Source organism: Stenella coeruleoalba, assembly GCF_951394435.1.
Source record: "Stenella coeruleoalba genome assembly, chromosome: 15".
Taxonomy (NCBI): Eukaryota; Metazoa; Chordata; class Mammalia; order Artiodactyla; family Delphinidae; genus Stenella; species Stenella coeruleoalba.
The window spans coordinates 66,052,979-66,074,830 of record NC_137161.1 but is presented as its reverse complement, the minus strand read 5'-3'; the positions used below and the strand labels follow the sequence as shown (position 1 = coordinate 66,074,830).

The window sequence follows — 21,852 nt, the reverse complement described above, 5'->3', positions numbered from 1 at the left end:
TATACATACATCTTTGTCACATACGACTGTTCCTTAAAAATACTGTCTAATTGTCATGTCGGCCAACAGGAGTCTTTATCACCAACATGGCCTCTCTGTGCCTAAGTAAGCATGAATTGATAGGTGCAACTACAATGGGCAGCAACGGTAATGTTTCACTGGCTTTTCTTTGCCTAATTACTGTAGTGTGTACATTCTGAAATGACTTGCTAATCTTCGGAAAGACAGAGAAAATTTTTTGAGCTTCCAATTTCTGTTGTGGAAACACTTAGTTTTGTTTTGGTTTCTGAGGTCAAGGCAGATTAAGCTCTAAAATCATCTGACTGCCAGAAGATGATTTACAGATTTTTCAGATGGTGTCTCATCAGACAGCAAAGCTGTTTGGCAGTTACTAGGTAACGATTACAACTGTCAGATTCTATGACAAGGAAGATAATATTCTGGTGACCTAGGTCACAGGAAGATTAGAGAGCAAGAAAGGTAAGAGCATTATACACCAATATTGTGTAATTTCAGTATTAAAATTTCTAGTTGTGGCACCCCAGCCTTTTCTTTGATAATAAATAAGTAGATAATACCTAACTAAACAGAAGCTACAGGCTATTCCTGTTAAGTCTCATTCCACTCTAGCGAGCTGGAGGCAGGGTGAAAAATACCTGGTGAGGTAGTCCACAATCTTGTTGTCAGGTTTAACAAGTTCATCCATAACACAGCAGCCTCCTTCAGCAACCAGTGAGATGCGTGTTAGTTCTCGCCCCTTGGATGTCAGGCACTGAAAGACCAGGATGTAGATAGGCTGCTAACCCGTGGAAACTCTTGCTTCCTCTCATTATTCAAGACTACATCAACTGCCACCTACTCTAATCTACTCTGCGACAATGGCACAGCCTTTTGCTGACTAGAGAATCCAATATGAATGAAATTAAAGCTAAGCAGGCTGCTGAACATTACACTTAAAGTAACCAACACAGTACAATTTCTCTGGGAAGGATGTGCCCGAGAGGGACAGAAATAATAACATCAATTATAATTGTACTATTTACTGTGTACTACAACCCAGTATTATGCTAAGTACCAAAAAAATAATTTTTATTAGCACACTCTATTATCTAACACAATACTAAGCATTTTATATACCACCTCATAATAACCCCATGAAGTAGCCCCTAATATTATCCCTGCTTCACAGAGGGAGAATTAGGGAATTTGTCCAAGGTGACAGGCAAGGCCAGGATACACAACCTGATACGACAGACTCCAAATCCTTAGCTCTTAGCCACTCTGTTCAGTGTCGAGAAACTGTTACTTGAGTACTAAGTGAGAGGGGATACACTGCCTCTGAAAGGAGACTTACTAATTAGACAAAGTAAAACACAAGGGGAGCTTAAGCAGGAAAATCCTACTTCTGATCTTAAACGCGTAAAACTAAGCCAAACCAATGGTAATTCAGGCAAAGTCTTCAAGGCAATAACAACAAAACACTTGTTCAAAAGACAGAAGCAATCAACTTCTAGTAATATTCAAAAATTAGATTAAATATATCAACTAGTTAGAAAACTTATGTGATATTTATTTCTCATCCTGGAGTAAAGATCCAATTTTTCTAAAATGTAATTAAATGGGTCTACTTTCAGTTATTTAAACTGAATACTAGAACTGAACGCACTCAAGAAAACTAGACCCTAGCTTGCAACACTCCAGCTGAAAAATCAAAAGTAGTACTTACCATTTCACAGTCAAGCCCAAAGAGAGGACTATTGTTGGTTATAGAACCACAACATTTTATAGGCACAAAGTTTTCACAGTCAGGAAAACCTAGGAGGAAAAGGAATAAAATATTTGCCTTTAGAACTAGAAATGGTAAAAATTACTCCTGTATTTATCCAGGGGAAACTGAGATACCACATTTGTGGGGACCTTCTCTATGTTAGACACTTGAAATATAAAATTAAATAAGACAATTTCTGTCCTTAATTTCTTCTCCATCTACTCATTTTTACATTTTGGGAGAATAATGTAGGCTGCTGTTAGTGGAGATACTAGGGCCTAGACTTCCTTGCAGTTACCAAGTAACAATTTTTTCCTCCTTATTAGAAATTATAATTAAATTGTGGCTAAATCCAAAGTCACTGGACCTTTCCCATATAGGCACTAAGGAAGGATGAATAAAGTATGCAAATGACTGCATGTGGCATCTTTCTTTCCTAAATAAAACAAGAAAAAGTAGGAATGAGATTCCACCATAGCAGAGATCTAAAAGGATTTCATGGTAGGCAGAATGTTTAACATTCACCATATGCACTCTTGTACTCAACTCTACCCTTAAAATTTCTCCAAGATCTCTCTTTAGAAACGTGCCTCATTTTCTGGAATCATAGCCTGAAAATTCCCTACAGAGGCTCAGATATAGGCTTAAGGTATCCCTTCCATTGTGTACCCTAAGTCAGTAACCAGGCACATTCAGTTCAGAGGCCCAAAAGTGTCTGAATCATTGAAGATTCCTACCTTCAGACAGAGGCTGAAACAGTAAAGGTAATACCTAGATCTTATTTGACAAGAAACTGAGGGGAGTATGAAAAGCTTTGACCAGTTTCTATGTCACAGTACCCTGAAATTTCCAACTGATTACAATTAAAAGAACCAAAATACAGTCTAGACCAGAAAGGAGTACCCCCAAATCCTGGAGACATTATACTTGCTGCCCTCCTTATCTATATTATTAGTACCAATAATAACAAAGAATAACTTTTTAAAGCACTATGTGCCCCATGCTAAGCTCGTTTTGTACATTAAATCAATTAATCCTCATGGCAATACTATGATATATGAACTATTAACTCCCCAAAGACAGCCCAATTAAGAAACAGACAAAGGATCTGAAAAAATATACAAATGGCCAATAAGCATATAAAAAGATGCTCAATATCATCAGCCATCAGAGAAATGCAAACGAAAATCACAATGAGATACTACTTCACACACACTAGGATGGGTATAATCAAAAAGGCAGAGCATAGCAAGTGTTGGTAAGGATGTACAGAAATTGGAACCCTTATACATTGCTGGGGGGAATGTAAAATGGTGCACCTGCTTTGTAAAACAGTCTGATAGTTCCTTAAAGGTTAAACATAGAGTTACTATAGGATCTAGCAGTTCTACTCCTAGGTATATACTCAAGAAAAATGAAAACATATGTCCACACAAAAACTTGTATCTGAATATTCAAAGTAGCATTATTCATAACATCCCCGAGGTGGAAACAACCCAAATGTCATCAACTGATGACTGGATAAATAAAATGTATAACCATACATGGAATATCATTAGAATGAAAATAAATGAAGTAATGATACATGCTACAACACGGATGACCCTTGAAAATTTGATGCTAAGTGAAAGAAGCCAGTTACAAAAGACCACATATTGTATGATTCCATTTATATTCACATTAGGTAAATCTATTAACAGAAAGTAATTAGTAGTTGCCTAGGGCTAAAGGGCACTGGGGGGAAACAATAGTACAGGGTTTCTTTTGGGGTGATGAACATGTTCTAAATTGATTGTAGTGATGGTTGAAAAACTCTGTAAACATGCTAGAAACTACTGAAATTGTATACTTTAAATGGATGAACTGAATGGTAGGTTAATCATAACTCAATAGGGCTTTTTTTTTTTTTAAGGAATTTTAACATGACTGCTGTGATTAAGAGGTAATAAATCAAAGGATTTTTATTAAATTCTTGCTACATAACAGACCAAGGCTCTGAGCCTAGACTTGTCCTATTTATTAAAGAAAATGGGGGTGGGATGGGTGGGAGGAGGATTAGAAGTACCAGAGAAGTGTTAAAGTTTTAAAGACATATTGACTTCTTTTCAATATACTAAGGAATGAAAGAAAAATGAAAAAGGAATAATTTTCCCACAATATTTAAGGTCATGTTCATGTACTACCTAAAATCAATAATGGTACACATCCTACACTTTAGGAAACATTGCCCTGAAAGTATTTCCTCTTTAGTAGAAGATGGAATAAATCACTTGGAAAGCAGCCCATAAAAATGAACTTTCAACAGGAATATTTTTAAATAAACTGATAGATATTCTTCCATTGTTACCAACATCAGGTTAAATCTAAACCAACCTTGTAACGGAAAGTGATATGTTTTCATTTCCTCCTTTGTGAGAAGGCATCTGGTCAAGCTTACTTTCTTAGAGCCATACTTTTTAACGATGGGGTCATTCTGCAGGTTGATGCTGACTTCTGAGCTGGAAGAAGGTAAAGACCCTGAAACAAGGACAATCATACATATGTTAGAATCTGTGTTTAACAGCCCTCAGAGGACATGTCCTTTTAATGTTGTATAGGGTAAGCATGATGAAGATCAAAAGATTTTTAAGACCCAGCCCCAACTTTAAAGGAGCTTGCACTCTCATACACTTATAAAGAACACAAAGAGAAAATAAGTCTCAAATGGGTTATAATAATAAAAGCTATAAAAGGGAAAGGGAGAATATACTGGCTGAGATGGTTAGAGATGGTTCAAGAGAAGAAAAGATTAGCTGAGTCTTAAAGAAAAGGCAGAATTCAGATATTTGGTGTATTAGACCAGTCCGTTACAGTGTCTGCCACTCCTAATAGCCCATTCTAGCTAAATCTACTGCACCCCTAACCACCTGGCTCAAGCACCAGCAGGGGTGCTGGTTCTTTAAGTAGGGCTCGTTACTGATTGGATTAAGAGTGGGGACTTGGCTAAAGAGGGAGCTATCTATAAACTGACCGGTGACTTGATATTCCTTGTCAAGACATGCTCAAAAGGGACAAGGGTAATTAGCTAAGCTGATCAGATTGCTTGCTTCCAGAACTGAACTAGGAAATAAGGAGAACACACCGGTTAGAACAGAAAACAAAGAAGCTAAGATGCCATGAAAGGGATGGAGAACAGCTCTTCACCAGAGGCATTTAGATTCTTGATGACTTTCTAGTCCACATGTCCTTCAAATAATACCCTCTCACTTAAGGTGGCCTCAGTGAGTGCCTGGTCCTTGCAAACAAGAATGCCAAAGAATCAGAAGTAAGGAAAGAGGGCATCCCAGGTAAGATAGAAATGTACAAAGCAAACTTGGTATGGTAGTGACTAGACCAGTCGGGGAGAAAAAAAGGTCTTTGTAGAAGAGCAGTATAAGAAACAAGGTTGAAAGAGGAGGATAAAAGTGAATTGTAGACCACTGCTAATGCCAGGCTCAAGAGTTTGAATTTTAGTCCATCATTTCATATATAAGGTGGAGCAACAGAAAGTTCCTGAGAAGGGAAGTGGCATAACCAAACAGTACTTTAAGAAAGATCAACCTCAAAGATATGTGGAAAATGAAGTAGAGAGAGAAATGAGAAATGGCAAAAAAAAAAAAGAGTCTGGATTAAGATGATGGAGGGAGGAAAAAGGTTATAAGAAAGAAACATTACACAAGAAAAACTGGTAGAGGGACTTCCCTGTTGGCTCCCAATGCAGGGGTCGCAGGTTAAGACTGCACTCCCAATGTAGGGGGCCTGGGTTCGATCCCTGGTCAGGGAACTAGATCCCACATGCATGCCTCAACTAAGAGTTCTCATGCCACAACTAAGGAGCTCCCAAGCCACAACTAAAGGAGCCTACCTGCCACAACTAAGGAGCCCACAAACCGCAACTAAGACCCAGCGCAAACAAATAAATATTTTTTTTAAAAAAAGGAAAAACTGGTAGAGCATAGTGACAGAGTAATTCAGTTCAGTCAACAAAATATTTACTGAGTACTTATTATATGCCTGGTATTGCTCTAGCCAGTAGATTCCCCAATGAACAAAATCAACAAAATTCTCTTAAATTCTAGGTGATCTTAAATTCTAGTTGGGAAAATGGACAATAAACAAACAAATACATAATATAGCAGGTGAGGATAAGGACTATGGAGAAAAGTAAAGGAGAAAAAGGAGGAAAGGGAGTGCTGGGGCAGGAAAAGGGTTAATGTCATATATTTTATAACCAGGGAAGGTCTCTCTGATAAAGTAACATTTGAATAGGTTCTTAATAGCAAAGGGAATGAGCCATGAAGATTGGGTATGGGGAGCCAAAAGAAAAGTAATTCTAAAATTCAATACTGGTGGCTTAGAGAAAAACAGTACCAACAGAAAAGGGGATTTGAAGTTGGGAGTCTGTTATTTAGGGATGAGAAAAATGCTTTTATATATGCTATGATTGAGGGTACAGTGGAGTATCCAGGTAGCAACATCCAGCAGGCAGTTGAAAATGCAGGCCTGGAGTTTGGGATATCAAACCTAAAGACAGAGGAGTTATCCACAGAAGAGTGATGGATAAACTGGGGAAGAACAGATGAATATTTCAAAAGAGAACTGAAGAAAGATCAAAGTATATGGACTATATCTTGGGGACTTCGATATTTATTTAGGTTGGGAAAATGAAGCAAAATCCTTAGGAGGACAGAGAAGTAGCTATAACCCTCTAGCTCCTCAATGCTTACAGGATAAAATCCAAAGTCCTTAGCATAGCATTTACAGCCTGCAAGACAAAGCTTTAACCTACCCCTAAGCCTCATCTCTCACCACTACCCGCCCTCTTATTCCATCTCCACCCCCTAATCACCCTCAACAATCTATATTCTTCAGTCACATCAATTTCTTTTTTCTGATTACATCCTTTCTTTTACAGCTCAATGTCTTTACCTGAGTTTTGAATCTCATAATGACTACTCTGTAATTCACTCAAAGATGTTTAAAATACAGTGGATGTCAAATTAAACAAAGCTGCAGGTCCGATATAGACATCTATTAGAAGGAAAGGGGAACAATGGAAAGGTAGGAAGTTAGAAGCTTTTGAGACAGAAGATAACAGGAAACACAGTCATGGAGGATATGGAAAGGAATCACTAGTTATTCCTCACCACTTTTTCATGTCCCCTCAGTGCAACTATTCAATAATTTAATTATTTCTGAACAAACATACAAAAAGCATTATTGAACAATACTTACCTTACTATGTGCAATGAACTGTTAAGGTCTGTTCCATCACTCACCTCCTCTCCCCCCAAAAGAGAAGGTCAGCTATAACTTGCTAACAGGACACAACCCAGTTTGAAAAACACTGCTATCATGGATATTTATACTTTAGCTGGCCAGCATCCTAATCTGCCACTGTGAGTAGTATTAGTGAGTATCCCCTACATTAGTCAAAGGCAAGATCTTCCTTCCTATGTGTACACTTGTGGGTACAAAGACCCAGTGACAGTTTGAGTCCAGTGTCAGTGATATCCAGGGAGCAGACTTAGCTATCTAACCTAACCAAATGACTTCTGAGGCATGAACCCTGGTTATGTTTCCTGCTATCTAATCCGCCTTGGTACTTACCCATTTTTTCCTTAAAACACACACACACACACACACAAAATTGCTTTTCTGCTTAAGTTACTTATAGTCATACCTTCCATTCCTTTAGGCAGATCCCCAATTATTTGTTTCTTTTGCAGCCCAATGATATCAGCTAGGAAATCAGATGATGGGGGAGGCAAGCAGAACTTCTGAAAATACATAATAGGTTTTTACAAAAATGCTTGAAAACAGTTAAAATACTGTCACCTAGACTTTTATTGTCAGCTCAGTGCTATGAAAGATCTGGACCTTAATTGTTTGCATTGTAAAATGAGGACTGTTTCCTTAAGTTGTAAAAGTGACTAAATAAGTGAAGCCATATTTATCCTACCACAGTTTTCTTTGCTTCTCTAATTACACACTATACAAAAGAAACAAACATTACAAAAATGTATAACTTAGAAAAGCAAAGTTCCTTATATTTTTCAAAGCACTTTCATATCTATTACTTTAGTGGATAACATGCCAGGTAGATGACACAGAAAAGCAAAGAGATTGAGAGTTCAAGTCTCAGGCTCACCTGGGCTTCAATTCCAGCTGTAAATTCCACTTACTAGCTGTAACTTGGGTGCGTTACTCAGTTTCCTTATGTATAAAATGGGAATAAAAAAGTATCTCTTGGGGCTTCCCTGGTGCAGTGGTTGAGAGTCCGCCTGCCGATGCAGGGCACACGGGTTCGTGTCCCGGTCCGGGAAGATCCCACATGCCGCGGAGCGGCTGGGCCCATGAGCCATGGCCACTGAGCCTGCGCGTCCAGAGCCTGTGCTCCGCAACGGGAGAGGCCACAACAGTGAGAGGCCCGCGTACCGCAAAAAAAAAAAAAAAAAAAAAAAAAGTATCTCTTATAGGACTATTGTAAGAATTAAAGATGATGCATACAGTATGATTAATATAGGGCCTAGCACATAGGTAGTGTTCAATAAATGAAAGCAAAAAAAGAAAATGGAGACCCAAGGGGGTTAGGTTAGGGCTCACCAATTCAAATGCTCTCAGGGGTAAATGGATGAAACAGTCTGATAAAGAATGGAAGAGGCTATGGTAAAATGGAGAGCACATGCCTTTCTAAAGACAGCTGCTATTCAGCTCCAGATACTGTTTCAAGGGAAACTAATCTTGTGATGTTGTCAAGAGAAGCCAAAATATATAGGTTTTATGTAAATTTTACAATTTTTGAAAACACCAAAGCCCAAATAAAATGTGACAATATCAACTACAATCTGGGAACTAGACTGCAATCTGGGATTAAGGGTTTTGCCTAGATTACCAAAGAAAAAAATGAGAGAGAAATCTAATTTCAACAATCTAATCTCAGGTATCAAGCGTAATCTTTTTAGCTTTCTAAAACTTCTATTGCTTGTTCAATCAGGTTGCCAAGGAGCACAATTTGAGACATGTGCACTAATCTCTGAGTGTGAGGACCTGACTCAGGTCCGAATACAAAGTTTTCTTAACTTACGTGTCTGAATGCCTTTCGGAGAAGCCCAAACTCCAAATAGAACCTGTAAAAGTGTAGCTGACTCATTCCCTGCAGTATAACAACCACCACGTTGTTCAGGTGGTTTTGGTGAAAAAGTTGGCACCAGCTGTTGAAAAACAGAACCAACAAAGCTAAGACTGATACCGTCAAGTCAGTTACAGACATACAGAAGGGAAGTATGAAAAAAGCACTGAGCAACAGATATTGGAGTTTATCATCACTCACTGACTGCCTGGAAACGGAGAACAGCTATTACTGCACAGAATTCAAATAAAGATCTCCTGAGATTATTATTTATTCCATTCAAATCAAGTATAATACCAAGTGAAACAAAATGCATTCAAATCCAAAATCCTATTAAGATTTGCTTTAAATTGGAACTAATTAAGCTCAGTTTACAAAGGCATATCTTCAAGATCCAAATCTGCTCTACAGTCCTTCCTAAGCCAGTAACGTGACCGGCTTCCAGAAAGCCAGTTCAGATAAAGTGACAGAGCAATGATAGTATCTGTTAAGGCAGAAGCGGGCTTTTGAGGTTTGTAGCCACTCCACCCCCAGATGGAAGTGTACATATGAAAATCTCTCTACTGTGTATTGGTACATACAGAAATGCAATTTTCATTAGACATTTAATAATGGCATTGAGGATATCAGAACAGTAAAATTCTCTTTGCCCTTGATTTGTAAAAGAAGAAAAAAGACTGGGATTCTTAATACATGATTATGTTATTTCAATCAGGTCTCCACTGGAGGTTATAAACAAAATACCTATAGCAGCCAGACAGATACTGTAAATAAGGGAAGCAGGCCAGGTGGGACACTGAAGTGTACCTCTGTAATAGGAGGCCACTATTCAGCTTCAACAAATTGTTGCCATAGGGACAGCTGCCAGAGTTTTTCGAAGTAAAAAATATGGATATAAAGGGATTCCCAATTTAAATTGTTGGCAACTTTGTAAAAAAAAAATTTAGGACGTTCCGTGTGGCAAATAAAAAACGTCAGGTAGACATGGTCCTCTAGATACCAATATGAAACCTCAGGTCTATACCCACCATTTATGTTCTTCTCATACCTAGGTTTAGGAACACTGGATTTGCCCAGAACTGCATACTTCAGCAATTCACATAGCTGGCCATGAGTTATTTCACGGGTATCAGAAAGTAAAATGGTAGATAAGCAGGCTTTCTGCAAAGATAAATCAGAGTATAACAAATTATGATTATAAAGAACATCAAAAAAACACGGCAAATTTTTAAATATTCTAGTTTCTATTATTTTAGCATACTCTAAACATAAGGAGGGTTCTTACTAATTAGAAATGAAGGTCTAAAACAACAACCTGTGATATGACATTATTAATAGGATATTTAATAAACACCGATACAGAACCTTAATTATAGACACTTGGTTATGTGCTAGGGATAGCAGGATGAATAAAACATGACTCATGCTCTCAAGAAGTCCATTCTACTAGGGGGAAAAATGCAGAAACAGGTAATTCCAATATAATGTGGGTGCTACTATAAAGGTAAGGGAGCAAAAGAGGCTAACTAACTGCCTTGGGGATTGGAGAGTTTTGGAGATAGTATCACTGAGATGAAAATAATGGAGTTGAACCTTGAAAATAATGAGTCAGCCAGGTAGGAGGAAACACTGTGTCTAAACACTTAGTTTGGTTTGGCTGGAGTCAAGACTGCATGTTGCAGAGCAATAGAGATATGAGAGAAGAGAGAAGTGGGAGCCAGTTCATAGATGATCAATGTGGTCTAACCTAAGGAGTCAGACTTTAAGCCTCTCCTTAAAATAGCTTTGTACTTAGATATAGTTACTAAAGTAATTCATGCTTGTTAAGTCAGATAATAGAGAAGGGTAAAACAGATAAAACACAACAAATAAGTGAAAATAAGTCACCTGTATTTGTACAATTCAAGTAATACCACTTTCATTTTGGTCTGGGAGGCAGCAGAGTAATAGTGGTTAGGAGTTCAAGCCCTGGAGTCACGCTACCTGAGTTCAAATACCAAGCTCTACCATTTTTTTTTTAATTATTTGGCTGAGTTGGGTCTTAGTTGCAACATGCAGGATCTTCATTGCAGCATGTGGGATCTTTCATTTTGGCGCACGGGCTCAGTAGTTGCGGCACACAGGCTCTCTAGTGGCGGGCAGGCTCTAGAGTGCGCAGGCTCAGTAGCTGCAGTGCGTGGGCTTAGTTTACCTGCAGCATGTGGGATCTTAGTTCCTGGACCAGGTATCAAACCCACGTCCCTGCACTTGAAGGCGGATTCTTAACCACTGGACCACCAGGGAAGTCCCCCAAAGCTCTACCATCTTAAGTGCCTTAAGGTGTTAAGAGCTTAGGGGCAAGTGCCTTGATCTCTCTAAGACTAAGGTCTTTTCATTTATAGAATAACTACAATTCTACCTCATGAGATTACTGGGAAGAGCAATGAGGTACATTGTAAGTGCAATGTACTGAGGCCAGTGTCTGACATACCCTAAGATAAGTACTTAAACACCAGGTATTATTATTATTGCTATTTTCCCCTGTGACTGTTTAAAGCTAATGTTGAACACTTATTATTAGTCATTTACAGTTCTGAGCACTTTATATCTATTAAATCATTTAATTCTTAAGTCTTCTCAAGTGGGCACTACTGTTATCCCCATTTTACAGATAAAGAAATGGAGGAACAGATAAGTGGCAGAACCAAGACCAGAATGCAAGCTACAGATAAAGAAATGGAGGAACAGGGACTTCCCTGGTGGCACAGTGGTTAAGAATCCGCCTGCCAATGCAGGGGACACGGGTTCGAGCCCTGGTCCGGGAAGATCCCATGTGCCGCGGAGCAACTAAGCCCGTGCACCACAACTATCAAGCCTGCGAACCACAACTACTGAGCCCGTGCACCTAGAGCCCATGCTCTGCAACAAGAGAAGCCACCGCAATGAGAAGCCTGCACACCATAACAAAGAGTAGCCCCCGCTCGATGCAACTAGAGAAAGCCCGTGCGCAGCAATGAAGACCCAACGCAGCCAAAAATAAATAAAATAAATAATAAAAAATAAAATTAGAAAAAAGAAATGGAGGAACAGATAAATGGCAGAACCAAGACTAGAATGCAGGCTGCAAAGCCCAAACTCTTTTCATCTCTACTTTATACGTTTCCCAAGGGATTATACATTACATTGTTTTGTAACCAACTCCTGCCACCGAGAAAAAAAAAAAAGCTGGGGCATTCCCTAGCAGTCCAGTGGTTAGGACTAGGCGCTTTCACTGCCATGGCCCAGGTTCAATCCCTAGTCAGGGAACAGAGATCCCACAAGCTGCGTAGCATGGCCAAAAAAAAAATAATCTGTAAATATCTTTCCATATCTGTTAAACATAACAAAAGTCAATGTTAATAATAGTCCACTCTTTCAATTTACTTAAAACATAATTTATTTGAAAAAAATTCCCTATTGATGACACTGTTGTTGTTCTAAAAAATTATGAACAGTATTATGATAAGCATCCTTGTACACCTATTTTCTCAGGATAAATTCCTGGTCAAAATAAGCATGTATATCTTATATTCTGATAATATTGCTAACTCCTGAAAGAATATACCAATTTATATTTACCAAACAAAACTGTATGATATTGATAATGTATGAGTAAGGAATCTATATGGCAGTGAGTAATCATGGTTGCCAAACATGCAATGTCAGAGGCTGAGCAGGGTGAGGAGGGCATCCTATAGGGGAGAAAGCCCAGGACTAGGGGTAGGAACCCAGGATATATATGCAGGACAGTGGCCCAATGTGAAGTGTCAAAGCCTGAGCGGTATGAGGAGGGCATCCATGCAGTGGCAACTGGAGAGCAGTTAGGCTGGCATCAGATGTCAGAAATTGTTTACGGTAAGGAGGGCATCAATGCTGAAGGAAAAAGAGGGCTGTCACCGAATTCAAAGCCTGAAAAGGGTGCGGGTGTCCGTGTGAGAAGGATGAGGGTAGTAGCTTGTCACAGCAGCAATGAAGGCATTCAGATAGGAGAGTGACCTGGTATAAGACGCAGAATGACAAGGGCCCAAGCAGGGTAAGGAAGGTGTGAGGGTGTGGGGCAATGGCAGCAATGGGGGACTGATCAAATATATTGAAGATAATGGGAGTCAGGTTTCTCACTGTTATATAAGGAAGTTATAAATATGAAAAGGGAGAAAACTAGAATGAACCCTGTGGAATTGGATTGGAAGTAAAGATACTGATATGAATTCAGTTTTTCAATATGTATACAGAAAAATATTTAAATGTAAACATACGTATGTGTGTATAAACATATGCACACATATTACCTAGCTCTCTTTTTGGGAGTAGTGACATACCAATAGCAATAAACACATCTAACACCCAGATCTTGATTTCTAAATGTCACTCTCCACTAAAAGAACTAAGTCTCCTGGCAGAAGTAGCCGATTCCAGGGCTGGGGCAGGGAAAGCACAGAAGAGTCTGGAACATTTTTTTGTGCCAGAAAAATAAGGAAATGCTCAAGCATGATGGGGTCATGTTAAAGGGACACAGAAGCTAGCTTAATGGCCAAATCTGGGATATTTTGAGCAGCAAAATACAGTAATGGATTATAACTCAATGAATAAAATAGGTATCCACAAATTCATACTAATAAAAAAATGAATAAACTGCAAGTTTAATGAGGAAGCATCTTCCCACAAAACAACAGAGAAAAAGAGTAACTTTAGAGAAGTTTAGCACACACGTTCTTAATCAAGTTATCAAGGTTAACATCACCAGTAATGGGACAAATCAAACTTGTGTACAACCTGATAAAATACAAGAGAACAGAATATCACTTCTGTGATATTCCTGCCAAAGATGTATAATCTGAATCTAATTAATGAGGAAAAAAACAAACCTAACTTCTACAAAATAACTGGTCCAGGATTCTTCAAAGGTAGTAATGTCACAAATGTCAAAGAAAAGACTGAACAGTTGTTTGGACTGAAGGAGACATGACAACTAACTGTAACACGTGATTCTAGACTTGATCTTAATGCTAAAAAGGACATTATTAGAACAACTGGAGAAACTTGAATGGGGTCTGAGTATTAGATGGTAGCAATATATCCATGTTATTTCCTGATTTTGATGGTTGCATTTTAGTTATGTAGATTGTTTGTAGGAAATATGTAAACACTAAAATATGGGTGGGGGGAGGCATTCTGTTAGAAACTACAGTACTTTCAAATGTTGGCTGGGGGGTAGTTTTTGATACTGTCCTTGCAAATTTTCTTTAAGTTTGTTTCAAAATAAAGTGATGAGACTGTCAACTTCTTTTGACTTTCTACCACGTTAACCTTTAAAAAATTGCTTTGCCAATCGGATAGGCCAAAAAAAAGAAAAAGGAATCCCATTTAAAAAAGTTTTCATAGCACGAATTCCCTTCTATATAACTGATTTATCATTATCTATTGTTTATCTTCTTTCTCTCTCCACTAGTAAAGGTAGTAGTGATCTCTGTTTATTCACTGATGTATCCCAAGTGCCTAGGAAGACAATAGAAATCTAAAGGGATGAAAGGCATTATTTAGCTCTCAATAAATGACAGAGATGATCATCAATCTTATTCTCCTATGGGAATGTAAACTGCACGAGTGCAGGGGATTTTGTGCTTTTATGCACTGGGATACTTCCAGAAGCTAGAGCAATTCCTGGCATACAGAAGACTTCAATAAATATCTGTTGAACGAACATTCTTCTCGTGTGCCAGGCACAATACCTGTTTTAAACCGCCAACATCAGCCCTAAGGTATGTGGTATTGTATTATCATTTGGGAGCTCCAAACTGCCTCGGGCCGCCCATTCGGGATCCCCCGTTGCTCACCTTGGCCTCGGGCTGCTGCCTCTCCTCAAGATCCCAACGGTCTCTCATCACCTCTGACGCCCCGACCAGCTTATTCGGGACCCGCCCCCTCTTCCTGCCCTTCTTGGGGGTCCTCCCGGTCCTTTCCTTCTCTGGCTCCATGAACCTGTGGAGAAAGATCGGTTAGAGATGAGAAAACTACGACGCGCAGATGGCCCGGGCCGTCTCCTGAGTGGGGAGCACAAGGGTTTCGACAGCCTACAACCCTCCTCAGATCCTCTCCTTAATTCAGTTTACGAAGCGCTCCCCGTCCCCCTCGGAAAGGGAGGGTGCCAACGGTCTTCCCCGTTAACGCGGCAAAGAAAACCACGCCGCACCAACCCAAACGGTTTTACAGTTGACGCCGGAGGCCGGATTCGATACGCTTCCCCAACCGCAAACGCGCCTCCGCCTGTTGGAAAAGAGGGAAGGGGGGGCGCTGTCTAGCTGCTTCCCTGCCAAAACCACTCCCCACGCCCCAGATTCCCCGAAGACGCCGAAGAGAAGCAGGGCGGAAAACACCAACAAACGCCGCCGCGCCTCCGGCGGAGCCGACGGTGTAACGCCCTCCGCAGCGGCGCGCAGCTTTTGAATGGACCGGAAGAAGAAGTACAGCGACTTCCGGCAGTTGGGCTGTGAAGAGAAAGGAGCGTCGGGAATGGCAACCAAAAGGCTTGCACGGTACGCTAGGGGCTCCGGGCGGCGGGGGGGGGGGGGCGGGGGTCGGTCCTGGTCCGGCGCTGGCGTCCGCAGTGTCAGCCTCCGTTCTCTGCAGCTCGGGCGTGCCAACCTGTACTGGCCAGCCTAGCCTGAAAGGTCTCTGCCTGGACCTGTCTCGAGCCTCTGGCAGCCCTCTGCGCGAGCGTGGAAGGACCAAGGCTCTCGACTCTGTGCCCTTGAGCCACAGTCTGCCTATACCAGGCCTCGGGAAACTATTAAGAACGACCCTGGAGGGCCGTTCGGAGGTCGCAGGGAGCCCCGGCCGCACTCAACAAGCCGTTCACTCCACGACTTACTCGTGATCCCTTTAATTCACAATGTGAATCATTGTGGCCTTTTTCCTGATTCTTGGACACGCTGTTCACGTTTGTGATTAATAGAAGCAGTGTAATGCATTAGTGAATAGCATGGGTTTCACAGTTGGATGATCCTTGGTTCACAGACTAAATACGTGTTTTCTGGCAAATTACTGAGTTCGTTTTCTCATCCATTAAATATAGGTAGCAAAAGTGACTACTTTGTACAGTTGTTGAGGATGAAAGGAGATCACCATCTTAGTTCAGTGCCTACTATGTAGTGAGCAGTCAGTAGGTGTTACCCATTATTCTCAACTCCCCATCACAGGTCAAACAAAAAACTAGAACAGGAGGTGTCTACCTAGTTAAACTCTACTTAGCACAGTTTTGTCTCAGTTTTACCTCAGTAAGCATGTAAGCTGTTAGGGTAGGGGTTCCCTGGAGAAAGAGAACCAGGCATGGCTTTCTTAACATAAGAGAAGCCATTTTTGGCCGAAGCCATTTTGTAATCTAAGCCTGGACACAATGCTTGTCCTTGAAGAGGTCTCAGTAAGTAATGATCTTAAAGGAACAAAAGAATGCAGAAACGAACGACTGTTAGGCAAGAGAAGCAACAGTGGCAAAGATAATGTATTAGTTGTAAAGACCAATGGTTCTGGGAATTCCCTGGTGGTCCAGCGGTTAGGGCTTCACGCTTCCACTGCAGCCGGCACGAGTTCGATCCCTTGTTGAGTAACTAAGATCCTGCAAGACACGTGGTGCGACCAAAAAAAAAAAAAAAGACTCCTAGTTCTGTTTCAGTGGTAAAGATGAGCCTGAGGTGCTCAACCACCAGATCAGCTGGAACCCAAGGGATGATAATGTTGACCTTTTTTGACCCTCTTATATCAGCTAAAGCTTGGAATCTTTCATGAATATGCATGTACCCTTAGCTGAAAACTTCCCCAATTTTGCAGTTGGGAGAAACACTGCTTTGGAAAGGATCCCCGCTGTTCTACTTACTTGCTGCAAGTAATAAATCCTTCCCTCTCCTGCTCTTTTTTTTAATTAATTAATTTTATTTTATTATTTATTTTTGGCTGCGTTGGGTCTTCGTTGCTGCACGAGGGCTTTCTCTAGTTTCAGAGAGTGATTGCTACTCTTCATTGCGGTGCGCGGGCTTCTCATTGCTGTGGCTTGCCTTGGTTGCGGAGCACAGGCTTTAGGCGTGTGGGCTTCAGTAGTTATGGCACGCGGGCCCAGTAGTTGCGGCTCACCGGCTCTAGAGCACAGGCTCAGTAGTTGTGGCGCATGGGCTTAGTTGCTCCGCGGCATGTGGGATCTTCCCGGAGCAGGGTTCGAACCTGTGTCCCCTGCGCTGGCAGGCGGATTCTTAACCACTGAGCCACCAGGGAAGACCCCCTTCTCCCACTCTTTGCCTTGGTTGTGTCTTTTGGCTTGACAGCCACCAAGAGGGGAGCACAGTTTTCAGGTAACAAGCTCTTCCCTTTCTGTGGACTCAGCATGTTGCCCTTAAAGATCCTTTATCATATATTACCTTTCAGTAGTTTGCTATGGATATCTAGTTTCTTTACCCAGATATTTTAAGCTCCTAGAAGACTGGACCTGCCCTGTCTCCTCTCAGCTGTGCTGTACACATAGCAAGGGCTTGAAAAATGCAAAAGAAAAAATAACTTAGCTTTTCAATGCATCTTTAAAATCACTTGAGTTCCTCAGTATTACTGTAAAATAAGGGGAGCACAAAGAATTGGTCTAAGTTTGCAAATATGCACTTTGAGGCCCATGCAGGTAGAATGACTACTAAAGTCAAGAGTGCAAAGAACCAGTCTAGTTCAATTTCCTCTCAATCACAATACCTCAAACCATTAATAATGAGGGTTATACCATCAGTTAGCTTATATAGGCAGGAGTATGAATGAATTTGTTGAGCATACCTGGATTATTTTACATTTTTAGGCAGCTTGGATTAATTAGAAGAAAGTCAATTGCACCGCCAAATGGAAATCTAGGAAGAAGCAAATCTAGTAAGTAGTGTGCTTCATTTCTTTATTTTCTGTAGCCTTGCATTTTTAACACTGGTAAAAGATAAGGACACTCTGATCTTTTGCAGAGCAGTTGTTTGACTACTTAATTGTCATTGATTTTGAGTCGACTTGTTGGAATGATGGGAAACGCCACCGTAGCCAGGAAATAAGTAAGTCTGAACTTGACTGCAAATGGCCAAAGGTAACACTAGATAAGTTACTTTAAAGTTTATAGATATAAAACAGTTAACAGTTAAAGAAAACAAAATGATCTATGAATTGGTAATTTACTATAAAATCTGACTTGACAAAAAAACCCAAAAACCTAATACCTAATTGTGTCATCATATAAAATAATTGTTTTAGGATTATATACAAAATCTCAATTGCATAGAAGCTGAAAAGAACATAATGCCTTTGCAAAAAGAAGTATGTTTCAATTTTCATATGGTCTTCATATTTAATTATGGAAATATATTCAAGAGTTTTAAGTAGATATACCTGTAACTTGAATAGTTTGACTTATTCTTTGGCATAACTTTTTTTTTTTTTCTTCTTTGGCATAACTTTAACCATTACATTACACTGCTTTGGTCATTTTAATATGCTTTTACTAAAACAATGATTGTTTAATAATGAATGCTATATGATGGTAATATATATTTAATTTAGAGTGATTGCAGCATTAATTTATCAATTGTATATTCAAGTGTCAATTGATGATTCTTTCATGTAGTTGAATTTCCAGCTATATTGCTAAACACATCAACTGGAGAGATTGAATCTGAGTTCCATGCTTATGTTCATCCTCAGGAACATCCAATTCTTTCTGAATTTTGCATGGAACTAACAGGCATAAAGCAGGTATGCCCTTCTCTTTTCCTCATTTCTCTTCTCCTCCTCCCACCCCAACAAAAAAAAAGCAGGCGAGATGCATATATTAAAATTCAGAAATCAGTTTCAAAAAGAAAATAAAAGCTATATGCCATTTGGAATTAGATTTATTCACTGTTAGGAGATATAATGTCCCCTCCAGAATCTTGGAATCTTTAAAAATTAGAAAGAATTGGACTTTCCCGTGGTTAAGACGCTGTACTTCAAGGGCACAGGTTCGATCCCTGGTCAGGGAACTAAGATCCCACGTGGTGTGACCAAAAAAAAAAAAAAGAAAGAAAGAAAGAATAGTGTTATAAAGATGTATATCAATTTCCATACTTTATGGAAATTAAGTGACATCAAATTTCTGTTGATCAAGATATATTTATTGTATTTCTGTGTGATTTAGATTGATCAACCGAATTTTTCTTACCTTGCAGAATTCTAACCATTATATTATTTCTCTCCCATGTGTTTTAACATCTTTTCACTAGATGAACTCTTTGCCAGTTAGAATTTCTTCTTCTTTGTTGTATATCCCCCACACACTGCCTACTTATATGCTCAATAATTATGGAATTCAGTTGTTGAATTCAGATTTTATGACTCTATTCAGGCTCAAGTTGATGAAGGAGTCCCTCTGAAGATTTGCTTATCTCAGTTCTGTAAATGGATTCAGAAGATTCAGCAACAGAAGAAAATTACTTTTGCTACTAGGGTTTCAGATATTTCTACTTCTGAAGTAAAATTATGTGCATTTGTTACTTGGTCAGGTAAAAAAAAAAAAAAGTTGTATCAATCATAAATGAGTAGTGTTGCCACCGTATAATTCTTTATCTCTGGTAGGAATTATACTTGTTAGCTTCCTGGGCCACGAAAAGAAATCTAAGTGTCTAGCAGATGTTAACCAAGAAAAGTAAATTTATTCATATTTTAAATTTTTTAAATGCCTTAAAAATTTAAGCCCTAACTTTAAAGAATCTTTCTAGACTGCTCCTCTCTGTTCTCCTGAATCCAGGCAAAGACTGGTGAAAACTCTTAGCATGCTATTTTCTATAACTTTGAAAAAAAACAGTCCTTATTCAACTCACAACCTTTGCTTTTATACTTTCACACTTCTAATGTAGACATCAAGGAAAAAATGGGCCATTTAAAGTAGACCTTTTCTATGCCCATGTTAGAGCATTCCCGTTAATAGTCATTGATAGCAGTGCTGTGCCATTGATAGCATAGCACTGATAGTCTTGGGTCTGTATGATCAGGCCACTCAAGATGGCTGTTCTCTTGTTCTCTGTACATCCCCTGATTGACCAGTCCCTGCTTTACTTAACACCCTACTCATATGACTGACCTCCCCTCTTAATACATACTTGCCCCTGGCCCCAGCTAGTGATTGTTCTAATCTTTAGATCAGAATATCTCCACCATGATAGCTTATCAAAGGGGCATAAGGGCTTGCTCCTCAGCTGGTTTCCCTGGGAACTCATGAGCCAACCTGATGTCAATTCCCCCGGTAACACTTAGCAGAAGACTGCTGCCATCTGCTTCGCGTGGTGGAGTTTCGCTCCAAGACCTTGCTTCAGACATGTATGATCCCCCTGTTCATTAAATCCTTGATGTCTGTGTCACCGATTCAGGCTCTTCATTCTGTCTTGAGGTTGGGCAAGTACAGGGCTTGCAGGCCTGTGGGGTATAGCCCAAAAGGGTCCCTGTAAGATGTTTGGTTTCTCCATTACATTAATATTTTCTAGAATGTTGAAAGCAGATAATCTTTTCCATCTAGACCTTGTAATGTGACACCTTACTCTTCTTCTGAAGTATCTGTGTTTTAGTGTGTTTTTAAGAAATCATTTTGAAACTTAATTACCAACCTAATTTCTTAATAGTAAGTTTTGAATAATTGTTAGATATTACCAGGGCAATTAAATCTTACTCTTCTTTTATATATTATATAGTATGTTATATATACCATATGTAGTATATATTATATTTAAAATATAGTATACTATTATAATATATGCTTTCATATATTATTCTAAGTCCTGCTATTCTGTTTTATGTCATCTTTCACCATTTTATTTGTAAATGATAGCATAAGTAAAAACTGCTGGCATCATTGACTTTGTTCTATTTTAATATACTTAATGCAGACTGGGACTTGGGAGTTTGCCTGGAGTATGAGTGTAAAAGAAAACAGTTGTTAAAACCTGTGTTCCTTAATTCTTGGATTGATCTCAGAGTAACTTACAAGGTAAGGGTCAAAGATGGGGGCACGTTCACTTTCTTTCTATTAAAAAATGATTAAACTTTATCCCACGCATGGGTATGAGTTTCTACAAACAAAATATTTTGTTTTAAAACATTCACATAAATACTTTTCTTAAAGTATATAGAACAACACAAAAATAAGCACATTCCAAATCTAATAGAATAAAAATTATGAGAAGTAAATGGTTAATACCTAGCCCCTAAGGGACCTCCCTGGTGGTCCAGTGGTTAAGACTCCACACTCCCAATGCAGAGGGCCCAGGTTCGATCCCTGGTCAGGGAGCTAGATCCCACACGCCACAACTAAAGATCTCACGTGCTGCAACAAAGATCCCACAACTAAGACCCTGTGCAGCCAAATAAATATTAAAAAAAACTGTTTTAAAAAAATACATAGCCTTTCAAATAGTAATCATTTTTTAAGACATATTGTCTTTTATTTGACTAGATTTTCTACAGAAGAAAACCAAAAGGACTAAGTGGTGCCCTGCAGGAAGTGGGAATAGAATTCTTGGGACGAGAACATTTCGGTTAGTATAATTTAAAATTTTATTATGTAAGTCATTCTATTTTTATACAGTCTTTCATTTGAACCTCATTTTTTGATGATATCATTAACAAGGAATATGCTTCAGCCTGAAAAAAGCCCTAATCTATACAATTCAAATTGTTTCCAAGATTTTCAAATTACCACTTTCATAAAATATTGTGAGATAAAGACTGTCATGTAGTGGCTTTCTACTTGCTAAAAAGAATGAAAAGAATTAGCCAAATCAAATGGAGATTATAAACAAATGCCCAAATAATACAGTGGACTAGGGAAAGAACTGAGCAAGACTATTAGATTACTCATAAAACATGGTCCCTACAGAATGTTGGT

General features: G+C 39.3%; 2 protein-coding genes across 13 annotated transcripts in view; one reads left to right on the top strand and one right to left on the bottom strand.

The window, feature by feature from the left end:
- The window catches only part of REXO5 (RNA exonuclease 5), a 42,957-nt gene extending 27,749 nt beyond the window's left edge, over positions 1-15,208 (bottom strand). The window contains exons 1-8 of one of the 2 annotated variants that reach the window (XM_079946042.1): positions 15,131-15,208; positions 14,771-14,915; positions 9,967-10,079; positions 8,874-9,000; positions 7,470-7,566; positions 4,142-4,285; positions 1,727-1,815; positions 657-772 (exon numbers count right to left, since the gene is read on the bottom strand). In XM_079946042.1, coding sequence (XP_079802168.1) covers positions 657-772; positions 1,727-1,815; positions 4,142-4,285; positions 7,470-7,566; positions 8,874-9,000; positions 9,967-10,079; positions 14,771-14,911 — 827 coding nt within the window. In that variant the 5' untranslated portion in view covers positions 14,912-14,915; positions 15,131-15,208. Of the gene's footprint in view, positions 1-656; positions 773-1,726; positions 1,816-4,141; positions 4,286-7,469; positions 7,567-8,873; positions 9,001-9,966; positions 10,080-14,770; positions 14,916-15,130 lie in introns of those variants that run through there. The other variant, XM_079946043.1, reaches the window with a different exon arrangement.
- Positions 15,209-15,354: 146 nt separating this feature from the next.
- ERI2 (ERI1 exoribonuclease family member 2) overlaps positions 15,355-21,852 on the top strand; it is a 36,590-nt gene continuing 30,092 nt past the window's right edge. For 7 of the 11 annotated variants that reach the window (XR_013831696.1, XR_013831697.1, XR_013831698.1 and 4 more), the window contains exons 1-7: positions 15,355-15,469; positions 17,761-17,828; positions 17,915-17,998; positions 18,565-18,692; positions 19,321-19,477; positions 20,855-20,955; positions 21,421-21,502. Coding sequence is in view for 8 of the 11 variants with exons in the window: in XM_079946045.1 (XP_079802171.1) it covers positions 15,381-15,469; positions 17,761-17,828; positions 17,915-17,998; positions 18,565-18,692; positions 19,321-19,477; positions 20,855-20,955; positions 21,421-21,502 (709 nt within the window). In the remaining 3 variants the exon portion in view is untranslated. Of the gene's footprint in view, positions 15,470-17,760; positions 17,829-17,914; positions 18,031-18,564; positions 18,693-19,320; positions 19,478-20,854; positions 20,956-21,420; positions 21,503-21,852 lie in introns of those variants that run through there. The other 4 variants (XM_079946049.1, XM_079946046.1, XM_079946047.1 and 1 more) reach the window with 4 other exon arrangements.